This window comes from Cornus florida, unplaced genomic scaffold, assembly GCF_030987335.1.
Source record: "Cornus florida cultivar Cherokee Brave unplaced genomic scaffold, ASM3098733v1 CherokeeBrave_3.0.0_Hap2_Chr06, whole genome shotgun sequence".
Taxonomy (NCBI): Eukaryota; Viridiplantae; Streptophyta; class Magnoliopsida; order Cornales; family Cornaceae; genus Cornus; species Cornus florida.
In genome coordinates this window covers 91459024-91483691 of record NW_026775576.1, presented here as the reverse complement: position 1 = coordinate 91483691, position 24668 = coordinate 91459024, and the positions used below count along the sequence as shown (strand labels likewise).

Genomic DNA, 24668 nt, shown 5'->3' with positions numbered 1-24668 from the left:
TTTTTTTATTTTATTTTAAAAAGGAATGACTACAGTCTTTGACGATTAACAAAATTCACACTACTTAATAAATCGAATTATTAAATAAAAATTCAATAAATAACATAGATTTTATAAATTTACAGGACAGGACAAGTGGGTGTGGGTATATTTTTTGTCTTTGAAAAAAAAAGAAAAAAGAAAATTACAAGTACGTAAATCGAGTATATTAGAAGACAAATATTTTAAGACAAATATATATATATATATATACAGGTTAAAGTGAACTCGCAACGCCCTCGTTGCGGTCGGGCCACCCTGCCTACTCGGGGTGGCTCACCCGGACATCTTCTGGGCCGGGTGCTTAGCGTGATACTGGATTAAGGATTGGGTTTGGCTCTGATACCAACTGTAACGGGTGGGCGCTTGCCCATTTACCCAAAAACTCGAACTATTGGGTAGTACTGCATATTCACCCATTTATACCCATGTCACTTTTCATCCGAATCCAATGTGGGACAAGTTTTTCCTGTAACAAGGCCCGCATCGCCGGCCTATAACTAAAAAATCAGACTGATATATGTACGAACGGTCATGAATTGGTTCGGGTCCAAAATCGCATCGGGTCAAGTCATAAAGATTGTACACGTGGTGAAAACTTATTCGATGAGCTCTCACCCAATGACGCAAAAAGCACCCAATTCCTCGCTCTGCCATATTTATCAATAGAGAGATAAATATCGTTATACATATAATAAAATGCTGCTCGAGTATTCATGCAAGGTTTTTTCTTCGACTGATTCAGGCAATTCAGATTATCACTGACGAAAACCTAAGGCAGATTTTTACAGGTAAATCTTGTACAAGTTATCACATCTAACAATTTATTTTATTTTATTTTCTTGTTCTTCCCAGTATTAGGGTTTCATCGATTAAGCATATTTGAGTCTTTTATTAGATATTCGATTCCTACCCATCTTGGTAATTGGATTCAATAAATCCGTTTATCCTTTGATTTTGATAGATTTGAATTTGCATGTTTGTTGTTCAAAAAATGAGTATATTGATGTTTTTCTATATTTTAATGTACTTAATGGACATAAACAGTCAATTTGATCGGCGAGGAAAAACCAAGAAAAGAAATGAAAGATCAAGGGAACTTTGGATCCTAAGGCTGTCTCGTTAGTGGGTTTCAGGGTACGATAAATTGACTCCACATTTGTCTGGTTAACAAAAATCAAATTAAGTCGGTCTAGAGGAGGTTTTTGTTTGTTTAATCCCAATAGGATTATAAATATTAACTTACTGCGCATTTTTAGCAACCGAGCTAGCATTGAATTCTACAATTATGGTATATTGGTATGCTAGTCATTTGAAGTATCATCTTTTGGCGTTTCAATGAATTAAATTTGTAGATTCTTATGGAAATACCTGACATATTAGATAGCATGGAAAACAAGATAGTTTTGAGAATTTAATTTGAATTGGAATTGGGTCTCATGTCTTTTTGATGTGAAGTTTAATTTTTCTTTCAAATGGAGTTTAATTAATTGAATGATGTGGTGCAGCATTGCGTGAAGCAAAATGATGAAATTACGAACGTATGCGGGGCTTAGTTTGGTTGCTACACTTGCTGTTATTTACCATGCGTTTAACAGCAGAGGCCAGTTCTATCCGGCAATGGTTTATCTGTCAACCTCCAAGATCAGTTTGGTGCTTCTCCTCAACATGGGTCTCGTCATCATGTGCATTATGTGGCAGCTAACTAAAAAGGTCTTCCTTGGGTCCCTTCGAGAAGCGGAGGTAGAGAGGCTGAATGAACAGTCATGGCGGGAAGTCATGGAAATACTTTTCGCTATCACTATTTTCCGGCAGGACTTTTCAGTTACATTTCTTGCCATGGTTACTGCTCTCTTGTTAATTAAGGCTCTGCATTGGTTGGCTCAAAAGAGGGTTGAGTATATTGAAACAACTCCATCTGTTCCCATGTTGTCTCACATCCGAATAGTTTCTTTTATTGGATTCCTCCTCCTTCTGGATAGTCTCTTCTTGTACAATTCTTTGAAGTATTTGATACAAACACGACAGGCTTCAGTTTCTCTCTTCTTTTCGTTTGAGTAAGTTATTCTACCTTATGCCTTTTTTACTGTTATTGTTTTCATTCAGTCAGAAACGTGCTATTCATTACTGTCTTAATGTGTTCAGTGACCATCTCTACATGCTCTTGTTGTGTCCATAATGCTTGTGTGAGGAACCTGATGCATCATTAGAATCACTAGCTCAGACAGGTGTTAGGAGTAACCGCTAACATCTTATGATTCTTATCACGGAGTAGTTAACAGGATGTATGAGGTTTAGAAGTTTGGTTCATAGGTATAAGAAGAATGAAAGATTAGAGAGAGGAAGAAGAAACCCCTGTAGGTCTCCCATTAGGTTTGGATTGTGTAAATCTATCATGTCACCAATATTTAGGTTTACACAGACGTATCTCAAGACCCTCGACCCGAAGAGAGATTCTTTTTTGTTTTTGGATAAGCAAAGTTCATTAAAGAACGCTCAAAAGGGAAGCACACCCGTATACAAATGCACAAAAGCCAAGAAGTTTCTAAACTCTAAGGCTATCCACAAAATCTACAAAGTCCTCCATAGATTTACATTGCCACACTTTGGTTTTTTTTTTTTTGATAAGTATTGCCACCCTTTGGCCTAAGTAAAAAAAAAAAAACACTCAAAATGGAACGTTTCAACGTACATAGGAGTCTCTCCCCATCAGAAGATCTCATATTCCTCTCCACTCCACAAATCCCTCCACAATTAAAGAGGGGTCACTCTCCAAGCATCTTGGGCTCGACTATCCACTATACAACCTCTCCAAGTCTCGAGCATACTTGATGTGAAATCCGACAAAACCCAATGAACTCCCTAAATAGAAAAGAACTTGGACCAAACTTCTCTAGCCACTGGGCAATGCAACAAGAGATGGTTCACCGACTCCTCATCTCTCTTGCACATGCAACACCAATTCGCAATGCTTAGTTACCTTTCAGGTTGCAATCGTCAAGATCCTTCCCAAAGCTGCTGTTCACCTACAGAAATCTACCTTGAGAGAAGATTTTGTACGCCAAATAGCCTTCCAAGTTCCAAGGGAACGGGGGACCTTGAGCAGGCATCCTCACCCAATCCGCCTGCTGACTATGCAACAAAGCTGAAAACACAATGATCTCCTCCATCTGCTAGTCCTACAAATGCCGCTCGAACTGCACATTACATGTCATCCTCCTGTAAAATAGTGAACAAATCTAACCTAAAATGTGATGCGATTGCTGTGAGGTTAGAATTGCGCAACTAACATAGAGAGAGCTTCTAGGCTCCCTAGCACAGCCCATGCGAAGCAAGAAGGACGAAAGAAGATAAAAGGAAGATAAGAGAGAGAAAGGTCTCTGTGGAGTTACCCCCATAGGCCCATACCTTCTTGAAGACACAAGAGTATATATAGGGAAACCTCTGAGAGCATTATTAGATTCTAGCTGTCGTTTTTATTTTTTCTGCTTATCAATATCTCATATCATCTTACATTCAATGTCGCTTCAGTTGATTTGTCTTGTACATTGCATTTGACCATTGATGACTGTGGACTAGCCACCTCCCAATGGCCTCCAAATGTCACAAGGTTAGACAAACTCCCTGACAATAATGGTTTACACCTTTTCTCGGGCTCTTTGTAGCAGCAGGATGTGATATCACTGTGTGTGGATAGAAATGTACTGCTTGGAATGCTCAAAATGCTAAGAAAATCGTATAAATAATGCTAATTATTATAGATAAATTTTAGCATTTATAGAAATTTCACGTGGGTCAATTTGTCATATATATGAATCTATGTAAATAATGCGGAATAGTTCCGCTAAATTTTACCTTTTGTCTTTTATAAAAAATTCAACACGAGTCTCTTTTCAGTTGCCTGTTGCATAGTAGTTGTCTTGATTTTTTGCTGGTGTCTGTTGATATTAATATAAAAGGGAGCAAGCATATGTATGTGTCTCTATATGTCAGTTTGACATTTACATTCACAAATTTTCTTATCTCTATTTATATCTCAAATTTGCTTCTAATATATAGTTTGGTATTAATCTTTCTAATCTCCTTGTCTTTGAGGTAGTTCTAATTGCAAACTCTAAAATATGTACCTCAGATACATGATACTGGCGACAACAACTGTTTCAACATTTGTAAAATATGTTTTCTACGTCAGCGACATGCTTATGGAAGGACAGTGGGAAAGAAAGGCTGTCTACACCTTTTACTTGGAACTTATTCGGGACTTGCTGCACTTATCCATGTATCTGTGTTTCTTTCTTGTGATTTTCATGTAAGTATTTCATCCAACCTTGGCTTTCTGCATGCCTGCATATGCGTGCATGCACGAAAACACAGATATATATACGCATATCACATGGATGGTGGTGTTACTGTATTTGTTTAGGCGTATAGTTTTGTTATTTTAACTTCTAAACCTAGTAGGGATGCTCTAGGTGCTAAAAATGCGGAGTGAAAGCTGGAGTTGTAGCGGGATTGAGAGAGCATTAAATCTGAAAAATATCTTGGGTCCAGACCATCATAGGAGTCTTTGCCGTTTATGCCAATAGTTGTGTGTGTATTTGGGTAGCGTTTATCTGTTTATATTTTGTCAAAGTTTTATTTTCATTAAGTGCTTGAAAATTTTATATGCAAGTAATTTGTATGAAAGAAAAGAAGAAGCTTTATGTTAACAACATATCCTACATAGCCAAGCTATGAGCTATTCTACCTATTTCAAGGTGGCTGAAAGTTTGAGTCTTATTTTCTGTTGGTTCTAGTTTGGGCGTTAGTGGGCAGTGGAATAAATTAGGTGTTTAAAGTGTATTATGCTCTAAATAGAAATACGATGAAAATGGCTAGAAAGCAAGAATATATGGAGTAATTCTACAAACAGAGAGTTTGATTATGGCCCTACCTGGGTGGAGTAGGGCTCTTTGAGAAAGCTTTTGGGTGTATTCTTATGGCCCTATGTGGGCGGAGTAGGGCTCTTATGCTCCGTTTGGACCGTTTGGTTGGAGGGATGGAAAAATTGATGGAAGGGAGAGGAGGAGGGAATGAAGGATGGATGCGGCATTGCTAGGGAAGGGAATACTTTATGTTTGATTCAATGGAAGGGATGGTAGAAAAGATAGATGGAGTGACGCCATTTTTTTGTTTGGTTGGAAGGACGGGAATGGGAGTTTTTATATATTTTTACCAATATACCCTTATTATACTGTGTGAGAATTTCATTAGGGTTTAACAAGTGATTCTGTGAGTAATTAAAGGTTAAAATTGGTAGTACATATTTGTAGGTTTACTTTTCTTTCTCTCTCCCCCCGCTTTCGGCCAATTTTGGACGGATAAAAAACTTTCTATAAACACGGGGTAGGAGGGATGCTTCCTCCTCTCTCTTCCACTCCTTCCAAGTTCCAACCAAACAACGGAAGCTGCTTCTATCCCACCTTGTTCCCTCCTTCTAAAATCCTTCCTTCCAACCAACATAGCATTAGGGAAGGCTTGTCTTTGTGTTTCTGTAAGTAAATACACCAAGTGCTAGCAAGTATTTCATTTTTTATCATAATTTAAATTGCTTTATGTTTTTAGTTGTTCAAATAAAAAAGAAAAAGAAAGCTTCTGCCATGAATGGAAATCCAACACTTCATAACTAACTTAATGACCTCAATCTTGTTTGAATCAGAAGATTGTTGTAGGGCTGTCTGATGAGAAGTTCGGTTACTGAAACGCAGAACAAATTTGGGAGTTTAATATATAAGTAGTCCTGGATTGGCAAAGCTAATTTTTCTGTTTTAGGTGTTTGCTAATTATCTGTTGGTTCAGTGGTTCAAAGTCATCTTGTATTGGGTGAGGGGTGTTGGGATGACGAATTTTATTTTGCTTTTGGTGTCAAATTACTACCATGTGTTCCTAAATAGTGATTACTCCGTTGCAATCTTATGAAGAAGGTGGGTTGGTCCAAGTAGAGAGAGGAAAAAGAAATGAACTGCTCTTAAATTTTTTTTTGGAGACTATGCTCTCCCGTTCGCAAATGTCAAAGGAGAAGGCTGTGATTTCCGCTGTCCAGTTTGCACTGATTGTTGATGTGAATGAAGTGGAGCTGCTCAGAGATCGATAAGGAAGAATGGTTTGACCAAACACTTTAACATGTCAAATACTTGATAAAATGGACAAAAAGGCTAAATTTTCCATTTTCCTTTATAACGCCTTGTAATAAAATACTGTATAGCTTCCTTGCTTTGTTTTACTTTCTTTCCTTCCATAGCCCATGCACCATTGTCTTCTAGTTCTGAGGTAATATGACCTCTTGTGAGAAGTTAAAACGTTGTTCACCTTAAAAAAAACCAATAGTAATAATGAAATAATTTCTTCTTTTACATTTTTTTCTCTTCTTTATTTCCTCCGGGGCTTTCTTCGATTTTACATTTTATCATAAGGCATGTTTGTAATTTTGCTACAATTGTTAATTTTCAATCATTTGGTTTCTCAGGAACTATGGTGTGCCTTTGCACTTGATTCGGGAGCTTTACGAAACATTTCGTAACTTCAAGATTCGTGTTGCAGATTACATTCGTTACCGGAAGATCACCTCAAATATGAATGATCGTTTCCCAGATGCAACACCGGAAGAGCTGAATGCGTGAGTTGTTTACTTGGTCTTGCCTTTAACATGTAGGTCTTTTTTGTAAATTAATTACTCTCCTTTAGTTTTCTGAATTTTTTTTATGCTTATGTAGAAGTGACGCAACCTGCATTATTTGTCGTGAGGAGATGACCACAGCCAAGAAACTAATCTGTGGCCATTTTTTTCATGTGCATTGCCTTCGGTCATGGTTAGAGAGGCAACACACATGTCCTACTTGCAGAGCCCTTGTTGTACCACCTGAAAATGGGACAAATACGGCTGGTTCCCAAACTGTGCACCAACAAGGTAATTTTCTTTTTCCATTTTTGGTTCATATCAAGCTGTTTCATATTCCGCAGTGTATTGGGAAAGAATCTAAATTTTTAGTGAAAACCTATAAATTGTAATCTTTGACCTTTTCGAGGCAGTTCTGATTTTTTGAAATTTTACTGCATGGTCCTTCCAAATTTTCTCTACCATTTTATTATTGAAAAAAAATAATAAAAACTATCTGCTTCATTATGTTCATTTAATACCAACTCCATCTTTAACAGTATCAAATACATCAATAAATGCTAAAAACATTTTAGTTCAAGGCTGTTCACGGTGAAGCTTGTAACACTTGTCCAATCTGTTGTAGTGTTGATCATCATTAGTTTGATACTAAACAGTGGGGCGAATGGAAATTTTGGCCATCACATGTAAAACTTAAAACATTGTCGGAATATATGGTTTGCATCAAACTGTAAAACTGATTTGATAAAATTTCTTGTAACACTGGCTATCTGTCTTGATTAGGCACAGGAACAGGCACAGCAAGTGCATCTTCTCAGGCTTTAACTGGTGGTGGTGCGGCAAATAATAACATTAGCCAGCATCAGGCAAGACTCCAAGCTGCTGCTGCTGCGGCCTCAATATATGAGAAATCTTATGTTTACCCTTCCGCGAGTACATTAGCGTGGTACCTACATTTCTCTGTTGGATTTTTGTACTTTGATGGCATTTGCTTATAAATTTAGTTCTGAATTGAAATTATAGTCCTGGAAATGCATGCAAAAACCTTGTGTCTTGTGTGTTTGTCAAGGCTTTTGCCTGCTTAAAAACCACACCCTTCAAGGCAGCACTGCCTTCAGATCATTAGTTGTCATAATGATTATTCCTCCTCTTTCAGACATTTGCCTGCTATTTTGCCATACTCAATCCATGCTATTTGCCTAGAGTGGAAATGAGATTTCCAAGGGAAAAAGGCAACGGGATGTTTTCAGCTGTTGGAACTTGGAACAGCTGAATTTAGTTCTCTCTTTTTATTTTAGAGATTCGGAAATTAGATGTTTGAAAGGAAAATATGTGTGTGAGGAAGAGAGAAAATTAGAGTCATGGTATTAGATTCCTCTTGAGTAATACAACCAAACACCAGTCCATGGCAATAAAGAGATCTGGTATCAGAGGGTAAGAGACCTTCCATCCCTATCTCTGCCCTGGCAGAAATACTCGTGTCTTCCGCAGCTTTATTCATCAACAGAGCTTGTCTATTACATTAAACCGGACCCCCAATGATTCATCAATATATGGAAATGGTTTGGTATGGATTCGAATCAATTTATTTTGTCTTGGGTTTTGCAATCAGTATGCACTGGGTACAACAGTCTTTAAATAGGAGTAATCTTCCTACAAGCTTTGTTTAACTGGTTAGCTTTCTCATATTTAGTTTCAGAAGATTGATTTGGCAAATGTAGTTATAAATTTACGTAAAGAGTTTAAATTTGTAATTATAATTTTTAATAGGCAGTAAAATTTTCAATGTGCAAATTATAAATTGACGCAGATAGTTTTGCCGCTGAGGAAATGAGTATTATATGTTGTACAGTAATGGATTGAGTAGTGTTGTTTTGTGGACCTCATGGTATACCACCACACTTCATACTTTTCATCAAGTCTGAACAGTTGTTTCCTACTCTCCCGTTGATTGCATTTACCTAACTGCTTTCACGAGTTCCCTTTTTTTTTTTTTTTCCTTTTCTTAATAAGTAGGTATATTGGCATCAAATATATGCTATTGACTATTACTCAAATGAGGTTTCAGAAAATCTTGAAGGGCTGAAATACAGCTTTGGATAGAAACTTCAGAACATGGGTAAAAATTTGAAATATGAGGGTGCGCACTTATCCGCATCAAAAGATATCTTTTGGGATTGGTTCTTCTGGAAGCTTTGGAGGGATAGAAAGGGACAATAGTTGGACTCTTTTTACTTGTCAAATCTGATCCTCTTTCTTAATCAATGTTTTGGTGTGATTGTTTTATAGATCAAATATATGATCTGCTGGGGTTGAGCTATTTGGGGCATTAATTACATTCGCAGTTGTTAAAATAAATATGAGAGAAAGAGAGAGCCTTTAATCTTTATGCAGTCAAAACTTTTTGTGGGATTGGTTTGTCTAATATGGATCAAGTGAGTTGCAGTTCGCGTCCTTTCTTGATTCTTGGATTTGGGAGTCATGTGTTACCTGGGAAACTTCACTTTACAGAATTTGAAGTCCATTTTCTTCATTTGAATAGTTGAACTTCCAATTTTTTTTTCCCTGTACAATTTTATGGGCCAATGAGGTTAATGACATAATGGTGCTGGATGATGTACCAAAGCTTGTCACTTTAAGAAATAATGTGATGCCAATGTAATTATTTGACAATATTTGCTATTTTGAGATTATGGCAAGGATGATGATTTGCTATTTTGAGATTAAGGCAAGGATGATGATTTGCTATTTTGAGATCTTCAGGTTTTATGCAATTATAGTTTGCATATGATGCTTAAAAGCAAAGAAGTTGACGTGATTTTCTTTTTACTTGCAGGTCCCCCGGGTATGCTTTACTCCCCCAAATATATGGCAACTCTACAAATAAAGATTTGGGTCGAGAACAAGCTTCCAATAGAGACCCACAACATCAATTTGCAACCCCTGGTGGACCTGCAAATGTCCATTTTCCTCAGTTTCCATACGCTGGTTTGGTCCCTTTTCCTGGGGCCAATATGAATTATGGAGAGGGGTCAGAGAGTAATCCAATTAGATCAGACTCCCAATTGGAGGTTCAAAAAGAATTTATTCAGCACCAGATTGAGGTATTGTAACTTGATGTGCATATCTTTCCCAGAAATTCATTTCATATGCATATCTGGAATACTGTTATCATCCTTTATATGATCCCTTAGTCTAATCAGCTTTTGCTTATGAAACTTAGGCTTCAGCTACAAGAAATTTTCATGATTTCTCCGTATATTGCAACGTTGGTAACTTTCAGTATAAGTAATGTCGTCTGCAATCTTCACACGCTTTTTGTACTGTTTTGGTTATAAATTCCTGGTGTACCTTATCTATGTATTTTTTTTTTGTTTGGGGGGGGGGGGGGGGGGGGGGTGGGGGGGAGGAGTGTTTGGTGGTGACAGAGGCAGAGTGACAGTATATGTTTCTATATAAAATATGACACACCTATTCCATTCTCTTTATTTCATAGAGGTTCAGTTTAAATAACATGAAATGTTTTTTAGCTTTGGCAAAGTGTTCTTTTTGTGCTATGTGGTGTACATGGGAGAAGATAAATAGGACTTTTTTATAGACTGGGAGCTATTCATGTAGAGACATAAACAACATTTTTTTTTTTTTTTTTGATATATTTATTCCCTTGTGATGTGGGATCCAAAATGTAGTGAATGAAATCTTCAGATTTTGTTGATAGCCTGCTTTTTGTGTGGATTTGTTGTCTTTTTTATATATAACACAGCTACATAAATATTACGTTTTCTCTCTTTTATATTCTTATTTAATTTGTTTAGAATAAAACCTTTGCTAATTTCAAATGATCATTTTCCAAAAAACTTTCCTATGTGTAGGTCACCTTCAAACCTAGTTTTCCCACTCTAAAGTCTAAACAAGTGATTTGCACTTGAGAAATTATATATTGTCTGGAGGTTGAGAGTATCTGTGTGAAGAAACTGAATCTTTGTTCTCTATTTCTGTTTGAAAGGATTTTTTATGAAATGAAATTTGAAATTTCAGATTGTAGGAATATATGAATCATCAATGACAAGGTTTTGAGATATGATTAGACATCATTCATGCACCTTGAGAAAGACAACAGGCCTAGGACCTTTGCCCTTAACCAGGGAGGTTCTTGACCCTTCACTGGGATCATATCATTTTCTATATCAACATTGTACCGTTCCTTTATCTTGTTAAGGGATTTATGGTTAAGTTGCGAAGCTAAAACACCTGATTCTTTTGCATATACGTAATGCTGCATAAATTATTTTGCATTGTTAATTTGTTACCAAGAACAAAAATTGTGTTTGCATATATATCTGCTAGCTCTCTGGCCTCTACACTAATAAATACTCTATGGCAGTAATCCAATTTTTTTTTGGAAATTTACTCCTACTTCAAATTGAATTGTAAGTTATGGACATAATCGTTACTAACTTTGGTCCAAGGGATAAAAGGAGTGATATTGGAGATGGTATTGTTTACTCAAATGTTGGTCATGGCTTGGATCAATGGCAGGGGTTCAGTCCTCATAACAGCCATTTTGTGCAAATATAGTGCCAATGGTCAGGTGGGTCCCAATATTCTCTTATCAGCACCATGCGTCAGTGGGACATACACTTGGTGATGCGCTCTTTATTGTTATACCCTGGGATGTGAAGTTATTGGTGCCCTTCTATGTATTCTAACTTTTCTATTGTATTGAGTGAAGAATGTTAAAGGAATTATTTTAATCTCTGTGATATTGTGGTTCATGATATATATATATATTTATTTACTGATTTATTTACCATAAAGGTTCACTTGTTATATTAATCTCTCTGATATTGTGGTTAATGATAAAGTAACACACACATGCTGATTTACTATACTATTATAGTTAACTTTTTTCCGCAATTTCTTCAACAGGTTTTACAAAACCAACTTCTACTTCTGCAGAAGCCAAAAGGCGAGAAAAGCATGGTGGCACCTTCTGATAGCAAGGGAAAGACGGCTGCCTCACCATCTTCATCCATTTCGGACTGTGGTCGACATGAGGAGTCGACATGAGGATCATGAAGAGATCAAGACAGACGTTGCACAATTGTAGATGTGTAACAAGGTGACTAGATGCTCGGATTTTTTTAAAGGAAAAACAAAAAATGTCCCTCTTTTTAGAGCAGCTTAGAGATCATACTTCATATGTGAAACATCTTTGTACCTTGGCAAAAAGTGTAAAATTTGCATGTGCAGTACAAGGCTATAATGCCTTTTGTTCCTGTCTATCAGCCTCTTCTTTCTTTAGTTACCAGGAATCCACATTCGAGGCTTTCATTTTATTTTATTATTATTATTTTTTAATGTAATCTTGATTTACAAGGTGTAGGAAAACTGGAAGGTCACCACTATTTTAGGATGGATTCCATTACTTGAAAGATTTCTGTGTCATGGTGGCCATTGGAGCATCTTTTTTCATAGTTTCTGGGATAGTTGAGTTGCTTGCTCAGATTTGTCAAGGGATGAATCTCTCTTTTGCTATGAACTGAAGCCACGTGAAATTAGGATCTTAACCCAAGGTTGTCTAAAGCAGTAAAGCACGGAATGGAGCGAATAGATGGCTGATCATGGTGAGTCCAGCTCAAGAGATTTCCAGAAATTAATATTAAATGGATTGATACTAAGCCGAAGTTAAAAAACCGAATTCGTGTAGCTTTCATTCGTTTGTAGTTATTTCTGGTAAGGTATCATACGCCAGAAGTCATTTTATTCACCTCTTTCTTTTACATTTTAATAGGATGGCAATGCTAGAAGATTCAAACAAACACTATAAAAGAAACAAATTCCTTGTGAAAGAAGTACAAGATTTCCAAAATCATCTTCGCACATTGGATCATTATTTTCATGGCATCTAAACAGAACCCATAGGAGTAGAGTCTCATTAGTTTACAGCGTTTTCTGGGTTGGGTTAAGCCATAAAGGCTAAATTTAAGAGCTTGAACCTAGGGGGTTGCGTGCACGTTGCATGCTTGAGCTTCACTAACTCTTCTTCTTAGATTGGAGGATGTTGAAAGGGCAATAGAAACAAGAAGCTTGTTAACCAGCAAAGAGTAAGATGTATGAATAAACAAACCACCACGCACACCTTAGATTTTGGGCAATGGCAACTTTAGTGTCAATGTTAAACAGATAACAACGTTCAAACCCCACATACCAAGAGCATCAAATTCAAATTGTACACCTTAGATTTTGGGTTAAGTTCGAACAGCATTAACTTCAACCCAGCCCATCTGGGGCCAATACATCGACCAAACAAGAAATAACTGCAACAAAGCTCACTTGACATCTTTCTCCCACAAATTCTACCATCCATACCCAACAAAGCAGAACTTAACCATCGGTTCCAAGATAAAACATTTTTGACATCTCTTCATCAAATTTAAAGCATTAAAAGTCATTGTTGAAAAGTAAGGTCCATGCTAAACAAATTAGTGGCCTTCTCTACATGTTTTAGTAACAAAAACAAAATGCTGTGATTGAGACAACAATTTACTGGAATTAGTAAATAATAATATTCCACCATTGGGATAAAACATTTCTTTCATGTTAGCAGAAGTCCAAACCAAGATAGCTCCACTTTATTTAATCGGGAAGCTTGAACTGCTCGTTGTTCTTCCAGCTGGAGAAACAAATAGACAAATTTATCAGTACAGATTCAGCATTCACAAGTCAATTTCTACTATTTGTTTTAAAGGGCACTCTCTTTTTTTCCGTTTCTTTTCCTTCTATTTATTTTTTAATTTTTTTTCCCAGGGGAAAGTGTGTGTGTGTGGTGAGCGTGTGGGGTGGGGTTGGGTGGGGGTTTACACAATTCAATTGCAACCAACTCTATAAAACAAGCATTATTTTTTTTCTTTTTGACTAGTATAAAACAAGCAAATTAGTGATCATTACTTCATCTATGAGGGTTAGCCTTCTGGACATAATGCCATATTGCCATGCAATTTGGTCTAGCTGCAGAATTTTCTTAGGAAAATTTGTAAAAAGTAGTCCAAAAGTTATTTATCTGTCATCCAGCGTGAGAGAAACACGTGGCACTGTTTCTTTCATTTTAAGTTTTAACAGGAAATAAATAAAATGTCTGCCAAAAAATTAAAAGGCTCCCATGACAAATACAGCCTTGAAAGAGAATGGAAAAGAGGGTGATCAGAATTATAGATGATGAAAATAGTCAAATACCTCTTTATATAGTAGTAGAAGAAGTCAGCATAAAGAGCAGTCTGAATTAAGCCTGATGTCCAAGCTGTATTTGACATCAAATCAGTAACTCTGAAACCTTGTAAAGGCAGGCAGATGTTAAGAAAACAAAAATAGAAAGCAAAAGAAGAAAAGCTTACGTATCCAGCGGACTTGGAGATTATCAATAAAGAAGCGATACATCCAATTGATGAGATATAAAGCTCGGTAAGCACTGCAGGCCAAAAGGAGAAAAATGAGAAAGATATCCACATTATCCTCACAGGCTCAGTCCATTCGTGATAAAGAAATTCCTAGACAAACCTCCAATTCTTCCACTTCTTTCAAGAAACAGATGATAGTGCCATTAGGAAGCAGGGCATATAAGAACTTCAATGGTTTAATTAGGTAAAAGAATACATAAGAGCTACTCTGCTACTGAATGGGTTTTTGACCTCTCTCTCTTTCTCTCTCTCTCCTGGAACAGAGCTGCAGAAAACTTGGATTCTCTCTAAAATTATAATTCATTTACAAAAAATGTTTGATAAATTGATAATTTTGAGATGCAAACAACATTTGAGACAAAGATTCCTTTGATCAAGCCAGGATACCACCATTCCAAAAGTCTTTTTGCACATTTCAAAAAATAAATATCAAAAGAAAAACTGAAACAACAAAGGAATACAAGTTAAAGACAAGTGATTTTATATGAACGCGATAAATTTAAACAAAAAATACAAAATGTATTATTTCCTGAATGACAGAATGTGAAAAAAGAAAAAGAAAAAAATGTTCATTTATGCAATATAAAGCAATAGCTTAAATATTATGTAACTCACACTTTCACTAATACACTGTTCATTTTAGTTTAAAAAATCACCAGAAATTTATTTATGGGTGTCATGCATTAAAAACAACCTACAACTTGAAAATATCTTTATAATACTAAGATTCAAATAACTTATAAAGTTGTGTGTTTCATTTTTTTCTATTGTGTTGTGTGTTAGAAAGAAGAGAATAATATCACGAATATGTTAATTTGTATGTGTTATAGAGAAGAGAATAATGTACTATGACTATGAGCATGTTAATTTTTTTTTTGACTATGAGCATGTTAATTAAAAAAATATGTGTTTTACTTGCATTGTCTTGAGAAAAATTGAAATTTTAAATTAACAATTATTATAATTTATGCCCAGTGACTTACCAAAAAGAATGTAAACGTAAAGTACTCAAATTTTCTATCCAAAATCTGATTTCCCAAATTGTTTAATTTACGTAAGGTACACCTTAATTTAGGAAATTGTTCTCCTCAATTCGTAGTGGTATGCCTTTTAGCTTTTAAAAGTGGGCACTTGTCAACATAAAGCTATTCTATTAGAAACAGAAAAGAGTACCCAGTGTCTGGAAGAGGACATTCAAGAGAAACCACACATCAAAATGAGAGTGCTCCAAAGAGAACTCATATATATAAATAGATATATTTATATACAGAGATATAAAGATTTATTTGGTGAATAGATCATTAAAGACAAAAATTTATGTTACGGGCCTTGGCTTGACCATAAGAATCCCAGAAATATTTCTACAGGTCAGCATTGGATTCAGAACTCATGCAGTCCTGAGGTTGGGTCGTGGCAACACACCTTAAAGTATTGTCCAAGTGTAGCCTGGCTGGGCCATGACCACACCTAAAATACCAAGAATGAAAATCAACTTATTCCTACCCATTGTCCCCTGGTTTCAATTGCTAGGAAGAATGTCAAGCTCCAAATCCTAATATAATTCAAATTTCTTTCTTTGCCTGGTATTTTCCTAGCTCAAAAACCATTTTTACGAACCTGAATTTAACTTAATTTAAGAAGAGAGAGCATTACCAATGTGGTCTCACTAATGAGGATGCTGGGAGGGATAAATTTTATCTAGCATTTGGGAATAAATTTATTTCACACAATTGCTGCCTTCAACCCCCGCCCGCGGAGAGAGAGAGAGAACCAATTCCTGGTAACGTTTTTTGCCCTGAATTTCTTTCACCACTGCTTCACAACAAATCAGAAATGTCCACTCCCCAACATGACCCACAACCAGTACTAACTGATACTATGTCTGATGGGAGGGCACATGACGCCGCATGTATTCAGCTTACCCTAGCTGCTAGGATGCTCTTAAAAGTTATTATGGGTGTGAGAAACATTCGGAAATCATTCACCATAAAATCTATTATGGTGACACAACCAAGTCGGAATCTACTCAGAGCAATGTTTCATGATCCACCCTTTTCTATTGCAGGTGTCTACCCATCAAGATCATCTAAATCCAAATAGACTATCAATTGCTTAATGAGAGAAAGGGAAAGCACAATGAAGCTGGAGAAGTTGCCATATTTAGCAAGAAAACAAGGGAAACATGAAATATCCTAAACAGAGTTTATGCTTTTGATGCATCCACAAAAGCAAAACAACCTACAAGGAATGTGCGGTTTCTTTGGTTAAAGTACTTTGGGCATTCCAGCATGATCAATAAGGACAGGTACAATAGTAACTAATCAGAGGCATGGCATACCCAAGAAGAAAAACATAGTTCCCAGCCAAGTTGTCAATGTTATTTGACCGTTGCAATAACACCAACTGCGGTAAGATTGCCACTGCTTCAAGATACAGTGAAAATGTCCATAGAACCTGCAACAAGAGGACAGGTTTCCATTAGAAATTTATTAAATTACTGTCACAATTACTAAAAGTAAGAACAGATTGTCAGGATATAGAAGCAAGATGCCAAATTAAACACAATAGGTAATATTATTATTCATCAGTGAGCAAATATAGAAAATAAAAAGTTTGGCCAAGTTAGTACTTTGAAAAAAACTTGAAAATGATCAAGTCACCAAGTGGGTAAGTCACTTGGCCCCGGTGCCTCGTGAAGCATCAAGTCTAAGGTCCGACTGTTCATGGATGGCAAACAATTCCTTGTTGTGTGTGTGTGTGTGTGTGTGTGTGTGGGGGGGGGGGGGGGGGGGCGCGTTGTAACTAGGAAAGGGGAAAAGAAAAAAAAACTTGAAAATGTGATGAGAATATGCTCATAACGTAACAGAATTTCTTCTGCACTTTTTGCAGTTAAACCAGAGACACACAATTGCGCACAGACAGAGAAGAAGAAATTGCTTCAGCAAGCTGCCAGTCAAAGTGATTTGTACATTTTTAACATAAAGCAGCAAGAAAGAACATAAAGTAGCAGGAAGGAACTTTTCCTTCTATACATTTAACCTAGTCTTTTTATAAATGACTTTTTAGAATATTTTCTCTCCCCAAATAGCATCTCACTAAGGTGACAACTCTCATTGTACAGAAAACAATATGATATAAGAAATATACTCAGCCAATTAGGAGGGCTAAGAAGCTTTTATAACGCAAAGTCCTCCACGTTTCTACAGCTTTTGCTAATGACATAATTGGTTGATATGTTACTAAGAATATATGGATGATATAACTCTGAAACATTATAAGAGTACAAAATCCCCAAAAAAAAAAAAACACTAAATTATCCCCATCAAGTTTTCTAAAGCTTTTGTTCATAAAATATAAAATAACTGGTTTATAAAGGTGATATATTATTCCAAAAAACTAATACAATGAGGATGAGATTAGAATTAGGGAATGGGGAGTCATATAAACTTCATACCTCCATCACACTGAAAGCAGGGTGAACCAGAAGAGCCAGCACAAAGCATGGGAGAAGCAGAAAGTAATGTCGGAAAGTGTCTTCATCTTTGTTGTAAGTTTGCTTCACTACTTTATGGTATCTCATGTACCAGACAATACCAATGGAAGTCCCAAGGAACACTAGCTTCATTGCAGTATTGTAGAATGAGATGTACCTTGTAAACAAATCAAGGTACCGAGCAACAAAGACTATAACATAGAGTTCTTGAGTCTTCAGTGAAATCCCTGGGGCAAGTAAAAGGTGCTAAAATTATTCGAAAGTAATGTGGGTAACTAGATTTATTCAAAACCAAACAAAAGAAAATAAAAGAGCAATATGACTGCTCCATTAGGAACTACCAAGAGAAAACTTGAGTTTCCAACTAGAAATTCAAGTTAATCAAAATCTCAGAAACGTAAATCCCTAATAAACTACCACAATTGTACTTCCAAGTTCTTACAGGTACTAAATTTCTCAAAGAACTCACTTACAAGTAGAAAGACTACGTATCTCCAAGTGTTTGGAAGAAAAGGTTTTAATTGACATTCCAATTTCACAAATTACAAAGAACCCTTTCGATATTCCAACAAGTACAGCCACAAATTATCGGTCAATTAAAGTAAAAGACGGTAAAAATGAGTTCAAAACCAAACTCGCCAACATAGAAGACCATAAGACTATAACATTATTAACATAGAGTTCTCGAGTCTTCAGTGAAATCCCCGGGCCAAGTAAAAGGTACTAAAATTATTCAAATTTTGTACCTATATATTAAAAACCAAACAAAAGAAATAAGAAGAACAATATGACTGTTCCATTGGGAACTACCAAAAGGAAAATTGAGTTTCAAACAATAAATTCGACTATGAAAATCCCAGAAACATAAAACCCTAATTAACAACCACATTTATATTTCCAAGTTCTTTCAGGAACTGATTTTCTGGAAGAACTGGCTAACAAGTAGAGAGACTATGTATCTATAAGTGTTCGGAACAAAAAAATTTAATTGACATTCGACTTTCATGGATTACAAATAACCTTGTCGATATTCCATCGAGTACATCCACAAATTTCCGGTTAAATAAAGTATTTAGACAGTAAAAATGAGTTCAAAACCAATCTCGCCAACATAGAACTCTACAAGACTATAACATAAAGTTCTTGAGTCTTCAGTGAAATCCCTGGAGCAAGTAAAAGGTACTAAAATTATTCAAAATTAAAGTGGGTAACTATATTTATTAAAAACCAAACAAAAGAAAATACAAGAACAGCATGACTGTTCCATTAGGAACTACCATAAAGGAAAATTGAGTTTCCAACTAGAAAATCGATTTAATCAAAATCCCATAAACATAAAACCCCAATTAACAACCACATTTATACTTCCAAGTTCTTTCAGGTACTGAATTTTTCGAAAAGCTGGCTGACTAACAAGTAGAGAGAGTTGGAGACTACGTATCTAATGATTGACCTTCCATTTTCACAAATTACAAAGAACCTAATATTCAATCAGGTCTTTAGACCGTAAAAATGAGTTCAAAATCAAACTCACCAACATAGAAGTATATAAGACTAGTAACGCATTTCATTCAAAATCTTAGTATTACTATATATAAGCACATACAGAATGAAACAATTAAATAAGAGAATAAACCTAACCCAACTGAAACTCATGAATGGAGAGAAAACCCATATCAGTGATTGCTGACTAAACAGAAATACAATCATTTATGTATATGTACACACAGACACATACCTGCGCAAGATTTCATGGTGCGGATCTTGAGGAGGAGGACTATTATACTGAGGAGATGGGTCATGTCCCCAGCTAGTCTGAACACGTTCATGGCGGTTATTCCTCTCTCTCTCTCTCTCTCAATCTCTCTCTATTGCTCTCAATCAGCTCTTCTGCATAAATGGTGTAGACTTAGGTGCCAAAATAATTTGCCGTTTCGAGAAACGACTAACACGCGCCATTCCGACGCGTGGGAATTGACTGGACAATAGAGTCTTCGTCGTGTTGCCCCACCCCCAACTCTCACTTGGACCTTTAAATTTTAGCTCAAACATATTTTTATTTATTTATTTTACACCGTTTACCAAATTAATCAAATAAATATTAACATTCCTTCAACAATAAGAATATTCAAAATTTTGAATCGTTTAAGCATGTATTATATATTCTAGTGCAAGTGAAAATTCATAATTATTTTTAGTTTAAGTCCAGATTCATAATAAGATTCACGATCTGGAAAGATAGATTTCTTCCATCACTTTTTCCTAGTACTACTTTTATTGCATAAAAATGAAACTGATTCTTAGTTTCTTATAAAATTACAGTTGTGAAAGTAAAACAAATGCAATATTTCGCTACAGAAATACTACCCTTTTATTTTATTTATTTTATCTCTTTAACTAATGTTATATTTTTCTTTTTCTCTCATTTATCACACTATTGAGTGGAAAACTGAAAATATCAAAAAAAAAAATTTCTTAACCATTTATTGTAGGTTGCTAGGTAGCAAATTGGACGTACCACACAAACCAAGAACTACGACATCACCTTTTTCATTCTGAGGTGACTCTGTGACGGAGGGATCGTACCATTGGAGTCGTTTTTTTTCTTCTTCTTCATGCTTTTATCAGAGTTCTAGAGAAAGCTGTAATCAATAGGATTTCCCTAATCATCCCTTCAAAAGGCCGTAGGGATTAGATAGAGCCATAAGAAGAATAATATTTGATATAAATAACTCACTTCTTGATCTTTGAAGTTCGTAGAACGCATCTTAAGTAGGGTTATATGTTTACTTAAATTGTCTAACCAGCCCAATTTGTTGTCATGGATCAACTCAAATTATTTGACTAATCCAAACTCAGTTAAATAAAAAGATAAATATTTTTAATAAATATTAGTAGTAAGGATAATTCTTTTAAAGAGATAATTATCTCAATATAAATATATATATGCAGGTGCCACGATAGCCCAGTAGTTAGTGCCTTCGGTGGATTTTGGAAGGATTTTGAGAGTGCCAGCTTCGACTCTTTGTACTTACTAATTTAACTTCTAACCCTTCTTGTCATGTAAATATATATATATATATATATATATATATTACACTGTGCAACTATTCAGAGCGAACATGTGTCAGTTTCTTATTAATCCCTTATAAACAGAGGTAAGAGGGTGGAGAAGGGAATTTTAAACCTCTGTCAGCAAGTTTAAAAACTTACCAAATAACTTGTTTGAGATCAAACCTCCATTGCCCTCAATCACGAATCAATTCAAACTAACTTCATTTTTTGAAGATTTGAAGGAAATTCATCACCGTTAGTTCAAGATCAAGCTTTGAAGTCCTTGCACCACATACTTTATTTATTTTATAAAAAATACCTCAAAGGATTATACTCAATTTATAAAAAATCAATAAAATTATTATTTATTTGATATTTTATTATTTAATTTGCAAATACAAAATTTGTATTTCCATGCCCAATTAAAGTGGAACTATTTGTTGTAAGTTCACACTTCTATCTATCTACTACTTGTTGCTGAATAATATTAATGTGAGGCATTTTTATTAATTTATGAAAGTGATATTCACAGTGCTACTTCCATAGTTCGCCCTATGCCCTTTTCATTTTTATTTTTTTATCTTCAGGTAATGAAAATTTATTTCCTTCACATTTTATAAACAATTTAAATGTTTGCACATTTCTGCCTGTAATTAGCACCCTCAGTGATTTAGTTGACGAAATCGGCCATGGCCATCATTCATCATCTTCGTATTCTTCTCCGCCTGCTACTGCTACTGCTACTTATAACACAAACCACTTCCTAGCCTCGTCTTGGTGTTCAAAAATGAAATTCCAAGAGAGCCTGCTCAATTTTTGGAAAGAGCTTCTGTTTGGTTTACGGTTGATGTGGTTAGATGGGATGAATGGTGGTTTCAAATGGTTCGGAATGAGATTACTCCGAGAGGGCTTCAGGGATGGCGGCACATGAGTATACAGTGGGTTCGGTGGCCTCCACCTGATCTGATTGCCCCTCGAGTTCAAAGGCATCCGAGGAGGGTTTGGTGGAATGATGGCATGGCATATATTGCGCACCTGGTAGTCAGATGACTTGTGTATGTATTTGTTGATGTTATTATTGTTTTACTTGTTTCCCGAAGCATGATCCCGTTTGCTTGTATTCTATTCATTATGTGGGCGGAGCCAGAATTTTATGATTGAGGGGCGAACTTACAATTAATACTATAAGACTATTTTAAGCTATATACACACACACACACATATATATATATATACAAGGACGGATCAAGAATTGCATAATGATGTGGGTTAATCTATTATGGGGTGAGCTAGTATTACTAAGAGCATCTCCAATGCTAAATGCTATTTCGGGCTGCCAAATTTATATTTTGAAAGGAACTACAATGTCAAAATACTATATTTTAGCAATTTTGCTCCAATGGTGCATTCCATCCAAAATACTATATTTTAGCAATTCTCACCCTCTATTGAACCAAGTCCAACCCACTTCCCAATCCTACTTTAACTGACCGTTGATTCCAAAATTACCTTCCCATCTTAACTATTCATTGCATTATGTACCACATAATATTTTTAGGGCAAATCATATCAGCCTCCCCCATCGCCTCCATATTTGTCCTCGTTCTTGACTCTGAACTTGCCCATCTCTCTCTCCAACTGCAAACTACAAAATCTATAAGAATCAGAAGTTTAAAACCCATATATTTCAGTTTATCTATCTGTCAAATTAGGGAAAGTGAGGCGGCTGAGAGCATATTTGAAATGGGGATGATGTTTTCTAAGAATCTATGGATACACATATGTTGTAATTGTTTGCTTCCTTACTCCACCCATTCCTATGGTTTTCAGTGTTCTCTCTCTCTTCTTATGCAGCTTCATCATCTCTTTTACACACACTCAAACACACACACATATATTTATGTATATATAATTTTATATTTCAATATATCCAACTGTTTGTAAGAATCAAAAGTTCAAAACTTATTACCTGTATCAAAACCCACATTGGCATATCATTTCAGAGTTCGCCATTCGCAAGCCTCAGCCGCTAGCTCTTAACTCTCAAGCTTGCCCCCCTCTCTTTCTCTGCAACTACTAACTCTCAAGCCGGATCTGTAAATGTCATATTTGACCATGGAGAAATTGGAATAATTGAATTGAGAGAGAGAGATTGAAGTCAGATTTTGTATTGAGAGTTAGATATACAAACATAAATATATATATATAGAGAGAGAGATCGAAGTCAGATATTGACGCAACCGGAAGAGGGGATAGGAAATGCACAGAGATAAAGCTGTTCCAAACGGCGTCGTACAGAGAGAGAGAAGGTCTGCAAAAAAAATTAGCAGCTCCTATATTTGAGAAAACATTTGGCATTCTCAAAATTTGAGAGCCCAAATGAAAACTTATTGGAGAGCCCACTTTTTACACCTCTCTCAAATTTTGAATTTAGCAGCCCAAATGAAATGTGCATTGGAGATACTCTAAAACCTTCTTTTTTTATTTTATTTTTATTTTTATTTTTTTTAATAAAGGCTAAAATTACCTCTAGTAAATATTATTATTATTATTTTTTGGGTGGGCTTAGCCCACCAGAGCCCATATTATCGATTATAGTCATACAAAAATTTATCAAACCAACCGTCAGCCAATTTGTGTTAAAAAAAATGGCCTATATCTAGTAAAAAATGACATAAATATGTACAAAAATTAATCGAAAAGACCAAATAACTATTACAAGAGATGAAATAATTATCTTTGAGATAATAAAATTCATACATTATCGATTGGTAGCTTGACAATCGCATAATCAATTAACCCAAAATTAATCAATCAATTGGCTATTTAAAGAAGTTATTTTATTTATCAAACTTCCATAAAAAAATAAAAAACTATAAGAAAGTAGTGTATTTTGAATAAAAAAGTTAGAAACTATTTATAGTTAGAAAATATTATGGGGGCCAAGTAAAAACAAAAAACAAAAGTATAAGAAAGTCACGTATTTTTAATAGAAAGTTAGAAACCATTTATAGTTATAAAATATTATGGGGGAAGTATGCATTTATTTATATTATTTTTCATTTTTGGTTGTACTAATAAAATTTAATAAAAATTTTGGTAGGGCCATGGCCTCTGCTGGCCTCCCCTACCTCCGCCCTAGAATATTTGTCATTGCATAAGCAAGTGAATTGAGGTTTTTATTAAAACTCAAACTGTCTCAATAAAAATATTTGGTTCATTTTTATTCACGGAATAAATGAGACAAATTAGAAGTTAAAAACTTATACATAAACCGTTCAAACTTCATCAATATCTCAATTTCTTTGGATTGTGGAGATATTGAGAAATAAACTAATAATAAAATAAAATAAAGTATGATGAAAATGGTTAAATAATACATTTCACTTGCTGAATCAAGCATCTTTGTAAACAATACATAAATAGAGCTTAGCTTTAAACTTTAGTTTTATGAATAGGGGACTAGAAAACTGAGTAATATTGTAGGTTTGTTTGGATAACTTTTTTAAAAATCAGTTTTTTTTTGTTTTTTGGCAAACTGAAAATTTTGTTTGAATGCGTGTTTTTTTGAAACTCAATTACTAATAAAAGTTACAATTTGTTTATATTATTATTTAAATTATTTTGTTACCATTTTTTAGAAAATTCAATCAAACATGCATTTTATCTCTTCAAAAGAGAAGGCCTAAGGATGCACTTCGAGTTAGGTTAGGACACATAACTAGAATAAAGGGTCCAATCATGACAAAACTGAATTACGTGTCCAATCAAATAAACAAAAAGTAAGAAACAATGTGGCGTATTGGAGTATATGTGACAGCTAGGTCATTCCACAGTATTTATTTATTTTCTTTATTTTCCTTTAGCCCTACTGTTACTAAAAAGGTTTAAAACCCCAGTCGCGTTTTATAGAGACAAAGGTCATTTCACACAAGTAATTCTATATACTCAAAAGAGTCTTCTAATTTCC

General features: G+C 35.3%; 2 protein-coding genes across 4 annotated transcripts; one reads left to right on the top strand and one right to left on the bottom strand.

The window, feature by feature from the left end:
* The first annotated feature begins 692 nt into the window (after positions 1-692).
* On the top strand, positions 693-12129 carry LOC132312861 (ERAD-associated E3 ubiquitin-protein ligase HRD1B-like). 3 transcript variants are annotated; one of them, XM_059811403.1, is made up of 9 exons: positions 700-830; positions 1087-1176; positions 1548-2096; positions 4172-4348; positions 6545-6694; positions 6792-6985; positions 7478-7640; positions 9531-9798; positions 11624-12129. In XM_059811403.1, the coding sequence occupies exons 3-9, from the start codon at positions 1564-1566 to the stop codon at positions 11762-11764; spliced, it is 1626 nt and encodes a 541-aa protein (XP_059667386.1). In that variant the 5' UTR covers positions 700-830; positions 1087-1176; positions 1548-1563; the 3' UTR covers positions 11765-12129. The 3 variants fall into 3 exon arrangements, with proteins under 3 accessions (XP_059667387.1, XP_059667385.1, XP_059667386.1); XM_059811404.1 differs by lacking the exon at positions 1087-1176 and having other exon boundaries at positions 693-830; positions 7484-7640; XM_059811402.1 differs by lacking the exon at positions 1087-1176 and having other exon boundaries at positions 693-830.
* A 963-nt stretch (positions 12130-13092) lies between these two features.
* On the bottom strand, positions 13093-19544 carry LOC132312863 (ER lumen protein-retaining receptor B-like). Its single transcript, XM_059811405.1, has 6 exons — positions 19383-19544; positions 17606-17871; positions 16490-16605; positions 14089-14162; positions 13931-13994; positions 13093-13370 (listed from the first exon to the last, which is right to left on the bottom strand). The coding sequence occupies exons 1-6, from the start codon at positions 19471-19473 to the stop codon at positions 13334-13336; spliced, it is 648 nt and encodes a 215-aa protein (XP_059667388.1). The 5' UTR covers positions 19474-19544; the 3' UTR covers positions 13093-13333.
* Between the last annotated feature and the right edge of the window lie 5124 nt (positions 19545-24668).

Bases quoted from the DNA above. Each gene is read 5' to 3' on its own strand.
- LOC132312863 (XM_059811405.1), bottom strand. From the start codon at position 19,473: ATGAACGTGTTCAGACTAGCTGGGGACATGACCCATCTCCTCAGTATA. The intron at 17,872-19,382 runs GTATGTGTCTGT...TACTTGCCCCAG, and splicing joins CACCATGAAATCTTGCGCAG to GGATTTCACTGAAGACTCAA. The intron at 14,163-16,489 runs GTATGCCATGCC...TTTGGCCTGCAG, and splicing joins AACTATGTTTTTCTTCTTGG to TGCTTACCGAGCTTTATATC.
- LOC132312861 (XM_059811402.1), top strand. From the start codon at position 1,564: ATGATGAAATTACGAACGTATGCGGGGCTTAGTTTGGTTGCTACACTT. The intron at 2,097-4,171 runs GTAAGTTATTCT...TATGTACCTCAG, and splicing joins TCTCTCTTCTTTTCGTTTGA to ATACATGATACTGGCGACAA. The intron at 9,799-11,623 runs GTATTGTAACTT...TTTCTTCAACAG, and splicing joins TTATTCAGCACCAGATTGAG to GTTTTACAAAACCAACTTCT.